At 37.2% G+C, this 14,680-nt stretch overlaps 1 protein-coding gene across 1 annotated transcript in view; it reads right to left on the reverse strand.

Moving 5' to 3' along the window:
• wnk4b (WNK lysine deficient protein kinase 4b) overlaps positions 1-14,680 on the reverse strand; it is a 51,170-nt gene that overhangs the window by 27,065 nt on the left and 9,425 nt on the right. Inside the window, exons 2-4 of the mRNA XM_052552163.1 lie at positions 4,681-4,853; positions 3,243-3,463; positions 2,394-2,551 (exon numbers count right to left, since the gene is read on the reverse strand). Of these exons, the coding sequence (XP_052408123.1) occupies positions 2,394-2,551; positions 3,243-3,463; positions 4,681-4,853 (552 nt within the window). The remainder of the gene's footprint in view (positions 1-2,393; positions 2,552-3,242; positions 3,464-4,680; positions 4,854-14,680) is intronic.

The following is a 14,680-nucleotide window of genomic DNA, read 5'->3' on the forward strand; positions in this document are numbered from 1 at the left end:
GAAAAAAGATGCTGCAGCCAATGAACAGCCAGCGGGGGCTGCAGGACGACTCAACCTCCGCAGACAGTTTTTAATGTTTATCAGACAATAAATACTCAAGATTTTGCTTTAGTATAACTCACAACGAGTTTCACACACCTTCTCCGGCCACGATGAGTTGTTGACACTTAACAGTGGGAAAAGCGACACATGCGCTATTCACTTGTATAACTTAAGGGTGAATGGGTAATGTAGTTTCTGCTCTGGGTGGGATGAATTAGGAAGCTTGCATTGTGAAGGGCGCTCTGAAAATCGGCAGTGCAGGTAAAAGATTAAAACCTCTATTAAAACAGATGTCCAAATGAGCGTACCGGCTCACTTAAAGCACTGGCAATGACTATACTTTGGAATTTTTTTGCAGTCCACTTAGAATTCAACATGGAAATCATTTTTGTTTTTTATTGGCATTGATTGTTTTGAAATTCAAATGGTACTTACATGCCTGTGTTTTTATTTCTGTAATAAATATGGCTTTCAAGCCAACAGTTAATTTGGAGGATATTGATGATTTATTGCAGGTATGTTGTTTACATGAGAAAATCTGTGTTACAAGTTAAACAAAAATTCCAATAAACAATCATATTTCGAATTTAAATAGTTTCTTTGTCTTGAGTTTACATTAATTATTTACATTTTACATTTACATATCCAAAAAGTTTCAGTCTTTTAATTGCGATTAATCGCGATTAATCGCGATTAATTTTAAAAAATTGTGCGATTAATTAGTTAATTTTTTTTAATCGATTGACAGCACTAATATATATATATATATATATATATTAGGGCTGTCAAAAACAAGCTCGATAAACAGAGACGACTTTGGTAGTTGATACGCTGGAGCTTCTTCCTGTTATAGTGTCCTGTGTTTCACACTGCGCATGCACGAACGCATACATGCAATGCAGCGAAAAGTACAGCTGTTTGGAAAAGCATATGCATTTTTACTTGGTTTTACTGGCACTTGAAGCCTTCAGAACATGAAAATATCGATCCTAAAGTATTGTGGCAGAGCAAATGAACACCTCCCAAAAACAAGAGTGCCCAGAGTGCTGCTTATGTGATGGTGGCTCATGTTTGTGTTTCTGAGTTCATTCTTTCGAGTTTCTCTATGCATAATTTCATAGATATGTGGCTATGTTTAACCACTGGTTCACCTAAAACTCTTACACTATCTGTAGTTAAATGGCATGGTTTGATATAGTGCTCAGGTAAATTTGATCTAAGTAAATGTTAAACTTTTGAAATTCCAAAAAAAAAGAACCACATATTGATGAATCAATACATGAAAATTATGTATCTGTGTCCTGTTATTTATCTTTTGATATGCATTTCAGTTAAAAAAAATAATGGTTAGGATTCAGGTGTAATTGCAAATAGTGATTAATCCTGATTAATCCACTGAAAATTCTGATTAATTTGATAAAAAAATGTAATCATTTGACAGCCCTAATATATATATATATATATATATATATATATATATATATATATATATATATATATATATATATATATAAAACAGTTTTTATGCTTTTCTTTGGCTATAAGATAGTTTAAATATAAAAAACACAGATATTGAGATGGCATCCATCTATGTAAAGTATTACAAACTGGAAACGTTTTCTTCAACATGTGTTGGCCATTAAATACCTCATAAATGGAACTGATTTGAGGTTTCAAGAAGAGAAAGAGAAAATCAGCCAGTTTTCCCATCAAAATAACAGATTTCCTCTAGGGCTTCTGTATTCAACAATGCGACTACTGTTGTTCTAGAACTGTATAACTGTGTGTTTTTTTTGCTTTGTATATTATTCACGTAAACATGCCGATTGGCTGGACTCTTAATGAGCCACCCCAAGGGAAAAAGTCATCCGTCATGGAAGAGATTATAACCATGCAACTCGATGCACACCCAAGATTGCGGTTAGCATGCATTGCACACAAGTACAATGAAATGACACATTTGCAACACTGTAATTAGAAATCAGTTTGGACTCTAGGGTTGATTAGAGATCCAGGGGGTTGATTAGAGATCTGGATGAGAGAAAAGATCACCATCTTCTAAACAGAATTACAGCTCAAGAGAGATGCGCTAATTGTATCCATGTTGCAAATAAATGTCAACAAGAGCCTCATACAGGCAAGGAACTATAGTTTCCAAAAAAGAAACTTGATTTTTACAAGCCTGTGCAAGCTAAAGTTTGTGTGAGAGGCAGACAGAGATAGAGGTTATATATTTCATGCAACCTGACAAAACAATGAAGTCTGTATTGATGGTAAAAACCATATTGAGTACAGCCTGGGGCCATGACGTTCTTTTCAAGCGTGTAATACAGCTGCGAGGATTGACTTACACTGGTGACTTTGCGGTAGATCTGCGCAGCGTTTTGACACTCTGAGTAAGGGTACTCTGATGTGGTCATCTCCAGAATGCACATGCCAAAGGCATAAACATCAACAGCTTCATCATATTTCTCCTCGTACATCTCTGGAGCCATAAACTCTGGTGTTCCTGTGGGGAAGCAAAGAACAATGCCAAAAACAAACCTTTAGTGACCATTTAGCAGGCTCTTTCATCATTTCAAAGTAACATACATAACCTGTAGTTATGTTTTGAAGTATAGCATCTGGTTTGAGCTGGATTAAGCTGGTCCTTAGTTGGTCATGAGCTGGTCCTGAGCAGGAGCTATTTGCTTAGGACCAGCACAGGACCATCTTAATCCAGCTTAAACAGGGTATTACGAGGAATAACCTTGTATAAAGTGTCTTGCTCAAGTCATAATCTTGATCTCAGTGAGTTAGCTGGTCAAACAAGTGACTGAATGTTAAATGTGCTCTTATAAACATGAACAGTACATTTGAGATCCAAGCTGAACTTGAGCTTGATCTATTGGTGGTGCTTTCCTGATGTCCCATGCAGCTCACACATTTTTTTACTTATTCAAGTCACTGAGCTCTCCTAACCTGAGTGTGAGTAAATCAGATTTTAAACTGTGTCGGTAATGAGCTAATGTGATAGAAGCACTTCTGAATACAAGCAGGGTGAGAAATCTGTGTCAATCACTTGTCATGGGATTAATACAGTTGACAGAGTAAACAAACAAGGTAAGCCCATAGTAGAGATAGATAAGGGCACCGTTTACAGTTGAGTGTCGTGAAGATGTTGACATCTAAGCAGTAAACTGAAATTTTTTTGAACTCACCAATGACACTCTTGGCAAATGAGGCACTCTTGAGAGTTGCTAGGCCCAAATCGCCAATCTTAACAGATCCAGTGGGGCCAGTGATGAAGATGTTGTCACATTTAAGGTCTCGGTGGATTATGGGAGGTGTTCGGGTGTGCAGGAAGTGAAGGCCTTTCAGGATCTGATGACTCCAACGCTGGAGGAGCTTTAGTTTCATCTCTTTGAACCTTTTCAGGTACCTACAGGTAAACAGGTCGGCATTGGGGTTATAGTAGGCATCATTTTTACTAAATTTGTCTAAGCATGTGTTTTCTTCATGAAGAAGGCACTTTGCCATGAGTTTGATTGACAGGTGATTAGACCATCATTCCCATCGCCTGATCCTAACGTTAAATCTGCCATTTTGTCTGACAAACAAACCAGACGGGAGATTAGATTACCATTGGTGGACTGAAACGTATACATTTTGGTATACTGAGGTCTTTGCGCAGTTGAAACAAGATACCTTCTAATGTTCATTCATGTTTATTTTGCGCTATAACTAGTAAAGATGAAGAGATAAACGGTTAACGTGCCACTTGAACTGAGGTGCTACAGAGACACGACACACTAAAGAGCCACAAATTGGTATCTATTGTTTGAATTTCTTACAAAATTACTAAATTTGACAGCTGAGATTTTGTTTCATACCAAAGGTAACCTGCTCTGTCTTGTGTTTCAGCATGTTGTCAGCGTCCTCTTTGCTTCGCAATGTATTTTAAAGGGGGCAGGTCTTTGTGAAGGGTCAATTCCAGAATGTATTATTAGGAAATTGCACTGTTATCTTAGCAACATGCTAACGACAAGCTCTACTGAAACAATTTGAGTTCAGTCTCCCATGGCGAGCAATATTTTGATAGACTATGTAGGCAGTTGGCAGTTAGAAAGATCACTATGCTTGGAACTGAGCTGTGGGCTTTCATTTCATTCTCCTATTTGTCATTTTATGATATTCCTGCTATGCAATTTGGGATGGAGCCACTTTTTTTTTTTAAACTGTCAAATTAAACTGAATATAAAATTTGTTTCATAATATATGCATACAGGGATATACATTTAAACTATGGTAGTGAACAATTTGATTTGTTATCCATTAGAGGTTGTGAGCGAGGCAAAAAAAAAAAAAAAAGCTACAGTATTCCATTTATCGAGAAAGATACTTTTCCAAATTAATGTCATTCTGCAGTTAGCAACTCTGGATAAAAGTGTCTGCAGAATGACAAAGCACAGTTATTATTCTGATAATGAGTGGAAAAAAGCAGTTGGGCTTCAGTGTCTCATGTGAGAATACACAGAATGAAAAGTTTATCTACAGGAGAGACAACTTTCCTGTCTTTGTACCGGAATCTTTGATGGCCACTCCATCTGCAAGTACTTTTGTAGCAATTTTACACAACCATGCTTGGCCTGAACTTACGTCTTCAGTGTCCCTGACGTCATGAGCTCCGTCACAAGGATGATGCACTTCTGTCCTTTCATGGTGGACTTCCAGGAGTCGTAGAAACGGACGATGTTTGGATGCTGCAGGCACTTCAGCATCTCCACCTCTTCACTGAACCGCTGCCGTTCCACTTTCGTCAGCCTTCGGGTCTGTCGAAGAGACACATATTTCCAGTAAATTTATGAGTTAGTTCATTCATGTTCATACATGATGGGACACTGAGTCTGGGGAGTTCTTCTGTACACTTTGTGACTTGTAGGACTGGTCTATGACAACCACATTCAAGTTGAAACTGACTTCAGTGGCTGGGAATTCAAAACAACACTTGTTAACCAAACTTCAGTTCTAGACTTTTAGAACAGCTCTTGTTATTTTTGCCATTTAGTCCCTCTTCTTTGACGTTTAACTTGTTTAATGTGATTTACCCAAGTAGGTCATGTTCCTGTGTGAGTCCTAGAACAAAATTCCTATTAACTAATCAAGTTTTACAGATAGGTTAAGGGTTGGGGGTTTGTACAATGTTTATATAAACCAATAATATTCTTCCCATTTTAGAAGGATGTTAGGGTTGAAAGAGGTGTAAGGACTTTAATCTATGATTGTTTGATTGAAATATTATTCCTTGTTCTCAGAGAAAGGGCAAGAAATCTCAAAAACTGAAATAAAATTATCCATTTATATAGAACTTACAGAAGCTTCAGAACGTCACTGACAAACGTCACAAACGTCACAAATAAAGTATAAACTGAGGTTAAACACAGCAGAACGTCCTGACAAATCATAACACGACTTACTAAATTATGTTAGCAGCGATTCTGTGTTTTTAAAGTATCAGAAATGCAGTAGACACCAAATCCATAAGCTGGCACACAGTGTATGCAAAAAGAATCAGTGCTACACACATGGAAAAACTGACAGCGCTGTCTTCTTTCATAACTTTGATTTGCAGCACTGGGCTTTAAAGGCTGAACTGCATCATTTTCTCTGGAAGAAGGAGGTTTTTGACAGAAGTTGTTGGTCCAAACACATATGGCAGCCCTGAGTTTGTTTGCATTTCCACATCTGACTCTCCAGACAGCTTGCCCTGTCCCACACATGACATTATGTCAAAGGCAAACCCAGATGGTGCCAACAACATGGGGGCCCCGTTCAGTCTCGGACCCCTGAGACAGGTGACAGGTCAACCGGACCGATGACTGCCTCAAGCTCATGGTTGTTGGTCTGTAACAAGCGAAAACACACTCAGAACAGAGTACTGATTGTGCAGAATGAGTTCACGTGTGAATTATGTTTGTTGCTTTAGGAATGCTTTGAATTCCTAAAACTTTGAAATGCTCAGTGAAAAGGCTATTTTCAGGCGCTTAGGCTAATGGATAACATCTTTCTAACATCTTTTCTGATGAACAATGTGAATGTGGGGCAAAGACAGTAGGTTATGTAATCAAAGCAGACGAGGACATTCTTGACAGTCTTGGATAAAGTTGGCGGGAGTGAAGGGTGAAGAGTGCATGAGTGTGTTGAGAGTGCATTAATAAGAATAATGTGGTAATATGGTGCTGCAAGGAAAGTAGGAAAGATGATCCAGCGCCCTGTAAGTAAGGAATGCTGTTGCGTCTCTGAAAACGCTATTTCCTGAAAAAAACAGCTGCGTGAAACGTATTCTCTCACTCCCTCAGTTGCTTTCCCTGCCCACCCACTTTCCCTTCAAATAAGCAGTTCTCATCTGGTTTTGCTTCACAATAAGTGTCTCTCGACTGGTTTTGCTTAATAATAAGTGGTTCTCTGTTGGCTTTGCTACACGATAAACGGTTCTCAGCTGACTTTGCTTCACCATCAGTGGTTTTCAGCTGTTTTTGTGCTTCTCAGCTGGTTTTGCAAAAAAAGAAGCAAAAAAAGAAATGTGTAGACTTTAAAATAAATGGTATACTTATCTGTAAAATCATGAACTGCATAGATCCAATAATATGCATAATTATTTACATGAGATACTTTTTAAAAATGTGAAAAAAAGAAATTATTAAGAATTAAAAAAAAGATTTGTCTTTATCAATGTGACATTAATTTGCTCAAATACAAATGAGTTTTACTGGATGCAGTACCTTCGATATTAAAAACCACAAAACGTTCATAGGCCTACAGTATTTGTGGCACAACCCAGCAGCTGAGAACCTCTGCCTTAGACTGACTCTCAGCGATCAAAGACAAGCCAGATTTATAAAGACAACAGTAACAGCTTTAGCCCAGAAAGTTAAAGAGCTTGACGTTCCGATCTCCTGCTACCTTTCAAGAATGAATAAACACTTCCTTTTGAATATCAGCTTAGTCCAGTGGTGAATCTAGTTGGGTAATTATAGCCATTTCAAAAAGAAATAGATGCAGTTTGAAAAACACACGCAGAAAGTATATAATATACATATGGACATGCTCCTAAGCAAAAAAAAAAACTATCATGGAATATGGTTCTGTGACTAGATGAAGAATCTATCAGACATGCTTTCTATTCTGTTCTCTCTGGTATGTAATTAGGCTGAATCCATTCCCTCCTGTAGTAACTGTCTCAGGCAGAAGCCCAGTTCTGGTGGTTAGTGGACTGCTTCTTAGCTGTGGCAGCCAGTGCTGTTTATCCTTAAACTAACTGCTAATGGAAACACACTCAGAAGGGCTGCCTTGAGATTTACTATCGAGGAGACTGACCACTTACAGAAAAATGAGTCCAAAATGTGTTGCCTTCCATTTAAAAAAGCTAAAACCTTTTTTGTAGAATTTGTTTATGCTGCAGCCTAAAATCCATTACTGAAAACCTGACGGCCTGTTTTGGAGATTCGGACATGATTTTCTTCTCACGTGCTGCATGCAAAATCAAAACATACAACATGACCAGTCTAGTACAATTGAAGAACAAATGACTCTGATTTGGTTCTTTTTGGGGAATCAGAAATATGCATGAGGCAGTGCTTTAAATAAAACACTATGTGACCAGCTACTGTTTTGGATCACTTTGAAACGCTGCCATTGCCATTGAACTCAAATCGAATCAAATCAAGTGCTTGTGAATCTAAATGAACAATGTCCTTACGACATCTATTTGTCAGTTCTTTCTCCTTTAGCAGGGATTTTCCATCCAAGCTGTTTGTTGTATACCTAAGAGTCTGTCTCGTGACGGTTGTTTTTCATGAAAGGAAAAAGTTGTCCTTGATAGCTACATAATCTTGTTTGCTCATTCATCAACTCCAAGTGTGGGAAACTTAGCACCACACGTCAGCACACCTGTTAAACACACTCTGTGAGCCATTGAGCATCACAAAGGCCATGCAAACAAGAAAAGGTCTTAAAATATACTATGAAGTGGGGTTTCTTTACTACTGCATGTCCACAGATGAATAAACAGAGAACATGTTAAACTGTAATTTTAGTTTAGGATGGCGGTCAGTGGCAGGCTGTGATTGGGGTTTCTGAGAGCAGTTGTGACGTCAAAGCAGACATATAATGTATTCCAGACAAGGGAAAGAGCACATGTGTAATGTGCATTTACAGCACTGATCATAAACTGGGAAGAATGGAGAATGTGATGTAATATTGTTGGAGCATGTGGGTGGGTTACAAAGCCCTGCGCTTTATCAGCTCCAGCATACGCTTTTCTTAATACATTCTCAATGGATGCAGTGCTCTTTTAACAGACAGACAGAAAACATCACTGAGTTCCCACAAATGTGCCTGTGTGAAGAGAGCAGCATTTTAAATCAAACAAAATGATAAGAACTGCCTCAAGGAAGGCTCTGGGCATAAATACTATATAACTTGGATTAGAAATGTAAAATTGTTGTAAATGCTTCAATGTTTTATATAGGCTAACCCAGAAATCTCATGTGATAATATGCAGAATAATTTGAATATAACAGAATTTGGTGCTGATTGTTTGGACCAGCGGCATTTCATTTACTCGTTGATATTCAAAGGCTTCAAGGCTAACACAGGCACACATACACAAAAATCTGCTTTGACTTTCAGATAAATTATTCAATAAATAATCCTTGAATATATAGCCTGACAACCACAGGAAAGAAAAACAAGTAAATGTGCAAGTGCAATTTTAAGACTTGTTTACTGGTAAAGGAAGCGTTTTCTTAGCAGATAATGTCATAAACTGCATTTCAAAATATTTTGTAAGTAGTTCTGAATAAAAAAAGAAAATGTAATGCCTTAAACATACATGCAAATGATTCCACACTCTTGTTTAACCTGGAGCAATTTTCTGTCTGGTACATGTATACCAAGCAACAGTTACCATGTCTGTGCAAGTGCTCATATTAGATGGCTCATCAGACTCCACATCTGCTCCCTGAGCAGTGTATTCTTAGCCTACACTGGAGAGCGTCGAATATTTGGCTCGGAGTGTCCCTCTTACCTAACCGGTGTTCATAGTGTTTATAGACCCTTCACTTGCCTCTGTGTATTTCAAAATGACTGAAGGCCAGGATATGAAGATATCACAGCAGCTATAACGATGAACTAAAGAATGGATAATGCCACCAGACACATATTAGAGAGCAGAATTAAGATAAACTGCTGTCTGGGAGTCAATGTTTTTCAGCCTACGGGCCGCAATGCAGATTGTGCCATCACTTCCTCATTCTCGTGTCATTCCAAACCTGCATGAGTTTCCTTCTACATTTACACTTTTCAAAATATCTTCTTTTGTGATCTGTACAAGAAAGACCTGAGGAATGGTAGATGATGGTCTGAAGCAGTAGCTGCTAACATTAGGTGACAACATCTCAAGTTCATCCGATGATGGGGCTGGCCTCGGTGTGCCAAGTGCTTCCAAAGATACCCGTGGTAATCCATATATTTCCAGGCTCTGATCCACACGGTTGGACACGGTTGGAGGTTGAAGCTGCCAGATGGGTCACCTGAGATCTCACTTGACTCCAGAGGACTAAAAGAAGAATTGCATGTCACTACCGCCTAAACAAGCTAGAATACAGGGTCAGAATGACATCGGGGAGGAGACAATTATGACAAAATGATCATTTGGGTGAACTACTGTCAAGCAGGAGGAAGCCAGTGGAACGATGGCTGATTTCTGCATTACGTAAGAGACGAATCAATCTAGAACTAGCAGACCTCAGCGGAAGCTTCCTCTCTATCTCCCTCCGCCTTATGAAAGTCCAAGATTTATGGATCACCAAAGCACCATGAACAGCCTCTCGCTGTAATACAATCCAGACTGTACTGTTAAAACTGACAAGGTGGAAATGAGGTGTGGAAATATCTGCTCATTTCCCACAATGCAAGGGGTTTTTGTCTGAAAAGAGCCAGAGGCTGAGAAGCTGTATCACTGATGTGACATTATTAAACTGAACAGGTCTGATGCATGGATCTGACACCATTTATTGGTCAGAATAAAAAAAAGGTCTGAGCACTTTAAAAATATAATTACTTAGGGAGGACTGCACATTGCATATGAAGGTATGGAAAAAGCTCAAACTGAAAAACTGAATTTTTCTAATTCACTTTATTGAAGACAGAGTTAAAACTTGAGCAAAATATCTAACTAAAATAAATATAAAACAAAACAAAATATCAAAACACAATGCAGTGTCAGTCTAACTGAAAATGTCTCTTTTAATACCAATTTAATGGTGAATAAATAAAGTAAATAAATAAATAAAACAATATATGCAATCCTTATTTATTTATATTTAATAAACGAAAAACATAGCATTTTTATATCCCTTAAAATTTAGTATATCAAATATAATATTAACATATTTATAGTATTTAAAAACATTACTCAAAATATGTGAAGAATGTGGGTCATTTGACTAATATACCTAATGACGTATACAGTTCATATTCTGTTTGTATCCCCTTGGCTTTCATAGGAGCTAATAACACATTTCTTTATGATTTAATGATCTATTTCCCTCCAGAGGTTTGTTCTTCTAAATGATAGTAAGTTAGTTGTGCTCGAGGCGTTGGCTTGACTCATTCCTCTTCACTAGTGGAGTGTGTGCGTCCTGCCTGAGGGAAGGGGGGCCAGGCCGACCGTCTGCTGGCTGTGTGGAATGTGTCATTAAAACAGCATCGCGCTCAGAAAGCTCTCAGATCTATAAAGGGGACTGGGGATCCTGCACATCTACATCTTCCTTATTATAAGAGAAGCACTAGGACTAGATTACCACATACATCCGAAATAACAGCTAAATTCAAGAGTCTGCAACAAACACATCCATCAATAGAATGATAGTTTATTTTTATTATAAAAGCATGGAGTAAATCAACAAGCTATGAGAAGCTGCACTTTGAGAATAAGGACATAAAGTGTTGATCATAATTAACATAAATCGAAGAGTTTTTCTTTGGAAACTGAAGGCTGTTAAATGACTGGCAGAACTATAAGAGATTATTGTTTTCCAGCAGTACAAGGAAACAATTTTGTAGCCATTTTCCAGTTAAAGATTAGGATTATAATAATTCTTTTGGTGGTATTATTTCACATTGTGGGTGTATATTAGCACTGTTCGTTGTTTTCTGGTAGCATCTGATCAGAGTTGGGACCCAGAAGCAGCGATGAGTGACATCAGACTTAAAGGGTTAGTTCACCCGAAATGAAAATTATTTCATGTTTTACTCACCCCCAAGGCATCATGACTTTTTTCTTTCAGACGAATCCAATCTGAGTTACATTTTAAAAGATTGGCTCTTTCAAGCTTTATTATAATGGCATGGGTGTTTTTTTTTTGTTCAACAGTCCAAAAGTAGTGAAATAAAGTGCATCCATCCATATTAAAATGCATATCACATGGCTCCGGGGGGTGAATAAAGGCCTCCTGTAGCGAATCGATGTGTTTTTGTAAGACAAATTATCCATATTTAAAACGAGCTGTCGATGGAAACTTAGCGTGGGACAGATGACTAACCAGGAAATGCTGCTATATATTCTGTACATGCAAGATAAGAATTAAACGCTCCTGTAGCTAACTTTCCTACACTGTATAATAAATAACTCAAGTAGGCTAAATACTCATGAATTGCAAGAGCAAGGGCACATATTCGTCCCCAGACACTTATCTTTCTTAAGAAAACATATTGTACACCTGTGTAGCTTTTTATATTTTTCTTGAAGTGCATTTATTCTTTTATAATGAGGCTTTTTTGCATCAAAAACTGTCATAATTGTGTAAATCATTTCCACCTTCTTTCTTCTTCCACTACTTGCTACTGTACTTTCAAGGCTTCTACATGTAAATTTCCTCTGTTATTATCAAACTTAATAATCAAGGTCAATGAAAATAATGGTCTATTGTTTTGAAGAATGAAGGAAAGCTTCTCCGTCTTTTTCTTATTCTAGACATTATAAAGCATGGCAGGTAAACACTGTGTCCATGAAGCATGAGCTTAAGGGTCATAGCAATCGATTTCATCTCCCTCACAGAAGGAGGTGTGGACGTCCCAGGGTACAGCGGTCAACGTGACTGGAAATGACAGGACTAAATGTCAGTGCCAATGTTATGAAGCAAAATGACATTCAGATTTAAATGCAATGCCAACAATACGAGATAACATTTTATCTTCACACGAGGGATCGTAAACTTCAGGTTTATCTTAGTTTGAACTGTCATTAGTGCAATCCGTATAAACCAAAACACTTTTACTACAGAGCACTGACGCACTCAACGGTCAAAAATGACCTCTTAGAAAGTATTGCACTCAAATGTTGGAATTATCATTATTTCAAGACAAATAAACACCTATAGACTACATTAAATTAATTGTGAATGTTGACAGTACAACTCAGTTTGATGGAGAATACCAGCTCTTATAGGTGGGTTATGAAACAACAAGCTTGTATAACTAAAATGTGCATTGGTGCTTAAAGGAAAAGGAAATTCGCCACTGCATTTATTTTTCTTCTGCAAAATCACTTGAACGCACATCAAATTGTGATGATGAGCTCATAAATGCAAACGTCCCGGGAGCTCTTGAACACAGCTTGAGGTCATTTCAAAATCAATTGGAAGCACATTTTGCAATTAACATTACATGTGGGATTTAAAAAAAAAATTATGAATGTCTTAATTCAAGACTAATTACATTGCAGCCCTCTTTTTGGCATTTATATGTTTGTCATATTTCCTCTGGTAGTATAAATATTTTAAAATTATACCTCCCAAAAGAACGAGAATTAGTTTACTGCTCTTGACCCGGGCGAATAAATCAAGCTCAGGTCAATCACATTGTGGGGTGTAATATAATAATATTGTAGTAGGTTGTGTATTACATGCATATAGACATTTAGGATAGCTATTGTGTGCAGAAATATACTACAGAAAAATATTAAGTAGCTTGTCTTTAAAAGTATAGATCACATACAGGATTGGAATGACGTGAACTTTTCTTTTAAGAGTGCGAAACCATAAAGTTAAAGCTCTTGTAACAATAATATTTCAAAACCACCCATACATTCTGTCATTCTACTGTACATGCTTGTTAGTCAATGACTAAACAATATATCAGAGTACAGCTCAGAATGAATTTACGTTTGAATCTAGCAGGGTCACGTGTTTTATCTGGGCAACAGATCTGAATGTGAACCCTCACTCTCTACTGAAGACAGCTGCTGCTGTTTAATTATGCAGAAACAAAACAGTGAGCAGCCGTGGCATTACAAAAGACCGAATGAATGTGTGAACCGTGCAGAGTGCAACAGAGCAAACACTACCGCTGGCAGACTCTGTGTGTGTGTGTGTGGGTTAATTGTATGCATGTGTCTAAGGACAAGTTTGCACAGTTGAATTATTACATGCTGTAATTGCAGTGCATCCTGCATGACGTAAAACTTTGAATCTAATATTTATAAATCTACTTATCCGATCTGACTGCAACTCATTTCTAAAAACATGATTTCCAATCAGTTGTGGGTAGGAACGGTTCTTTTAAAAATGTTATTTGGAGGAGGGGTCAAATCAGCCTATAAACAACTAAAACTATATCAGATATAGTATACAAAAATATATCAGAAACAAATTATTACAAATTGCGTAGATTTTGAGTATGTTACACATTTTCTAGTAATTGTTCTAGTAAAAAAGTAATAATTAAAAATTAACAAATTCTGGACATTAATATTATTCTATTTGTATGTATTGTTTTGAAAATACTACTAGAGCGGGACAAAAAGATTGCACAAATAATTCAAACCATTAATATGAAAATTACTTGAAAATCCATTAAAAAAGAAAAATAATACGTATTCCTCCAACTACATACAATATACGCAACTATACAGGTAATGGTTAACTAATCTCATTTATTCAATCAAATTATTATACTCACATTTATATAAAAAATATAAAGGCTCGCATATCGAAAAGGCCACACAATGTTGAGGATCCAGATATATGACAACTTCTTCTGACTCATCTGAATTAGCAATTTTGCTGTACTAAAATACTACTGTTCCTGTAAACGAGTGATCAGTATGACAACACCAGATCTGAAGTAATCTCAAAAGACACACAGAGGTCACATGATTTTAAGTCACTGCATAAAAATACAGTGTTTACAGACTCTATGCACAAGAGTTGCACACACAAAAAAAAAGTTTCAGAAATCCCTCAATCCTTTAACACCCACGAGTGTATTTTTATCAATGGTGAGGAAGGGAGTGTTGATATATAAATGGTTATCCAATAATGCTACTGGTATGCGTAGTCTATTTCGCATATGTTATCTCATTCACACAGACTAAACTATCTGTAGCATGAAAAAAACAGCTGAGATCCATGGCACCTGCACCAAAATCAGTTTTTATGGAGAAAAAAACATGAAGATGTACTGCTTTGCCATTCTCAATATCAGCCTCTATTACTAAGAATGTGTTCATGCTTGTAGTTCAGGTCTCTAGTTATTTTGATCCGGACTAAAAAAAGAAAGCAATACATTTAGTTCTGGGTCGCTTAGCGTTCACAAC

This window comes from Carassius gibelio, chromosome B3 (assembly GCF_023724105.1).
Source record: "Carassius gibelio isolate Cgi1373 ecotype wild population from Czech Republic chromosome B3, carGib1.2-hapl.c, whole genome shotgun sequence".
Taxonomy (NCBI): domain Eukaryota; kingdom Metazoa; phylum Chordata; class Actinopteri; order Cypriniformes; family Cyprinidae; genus Carassius; species Carassius gibelio.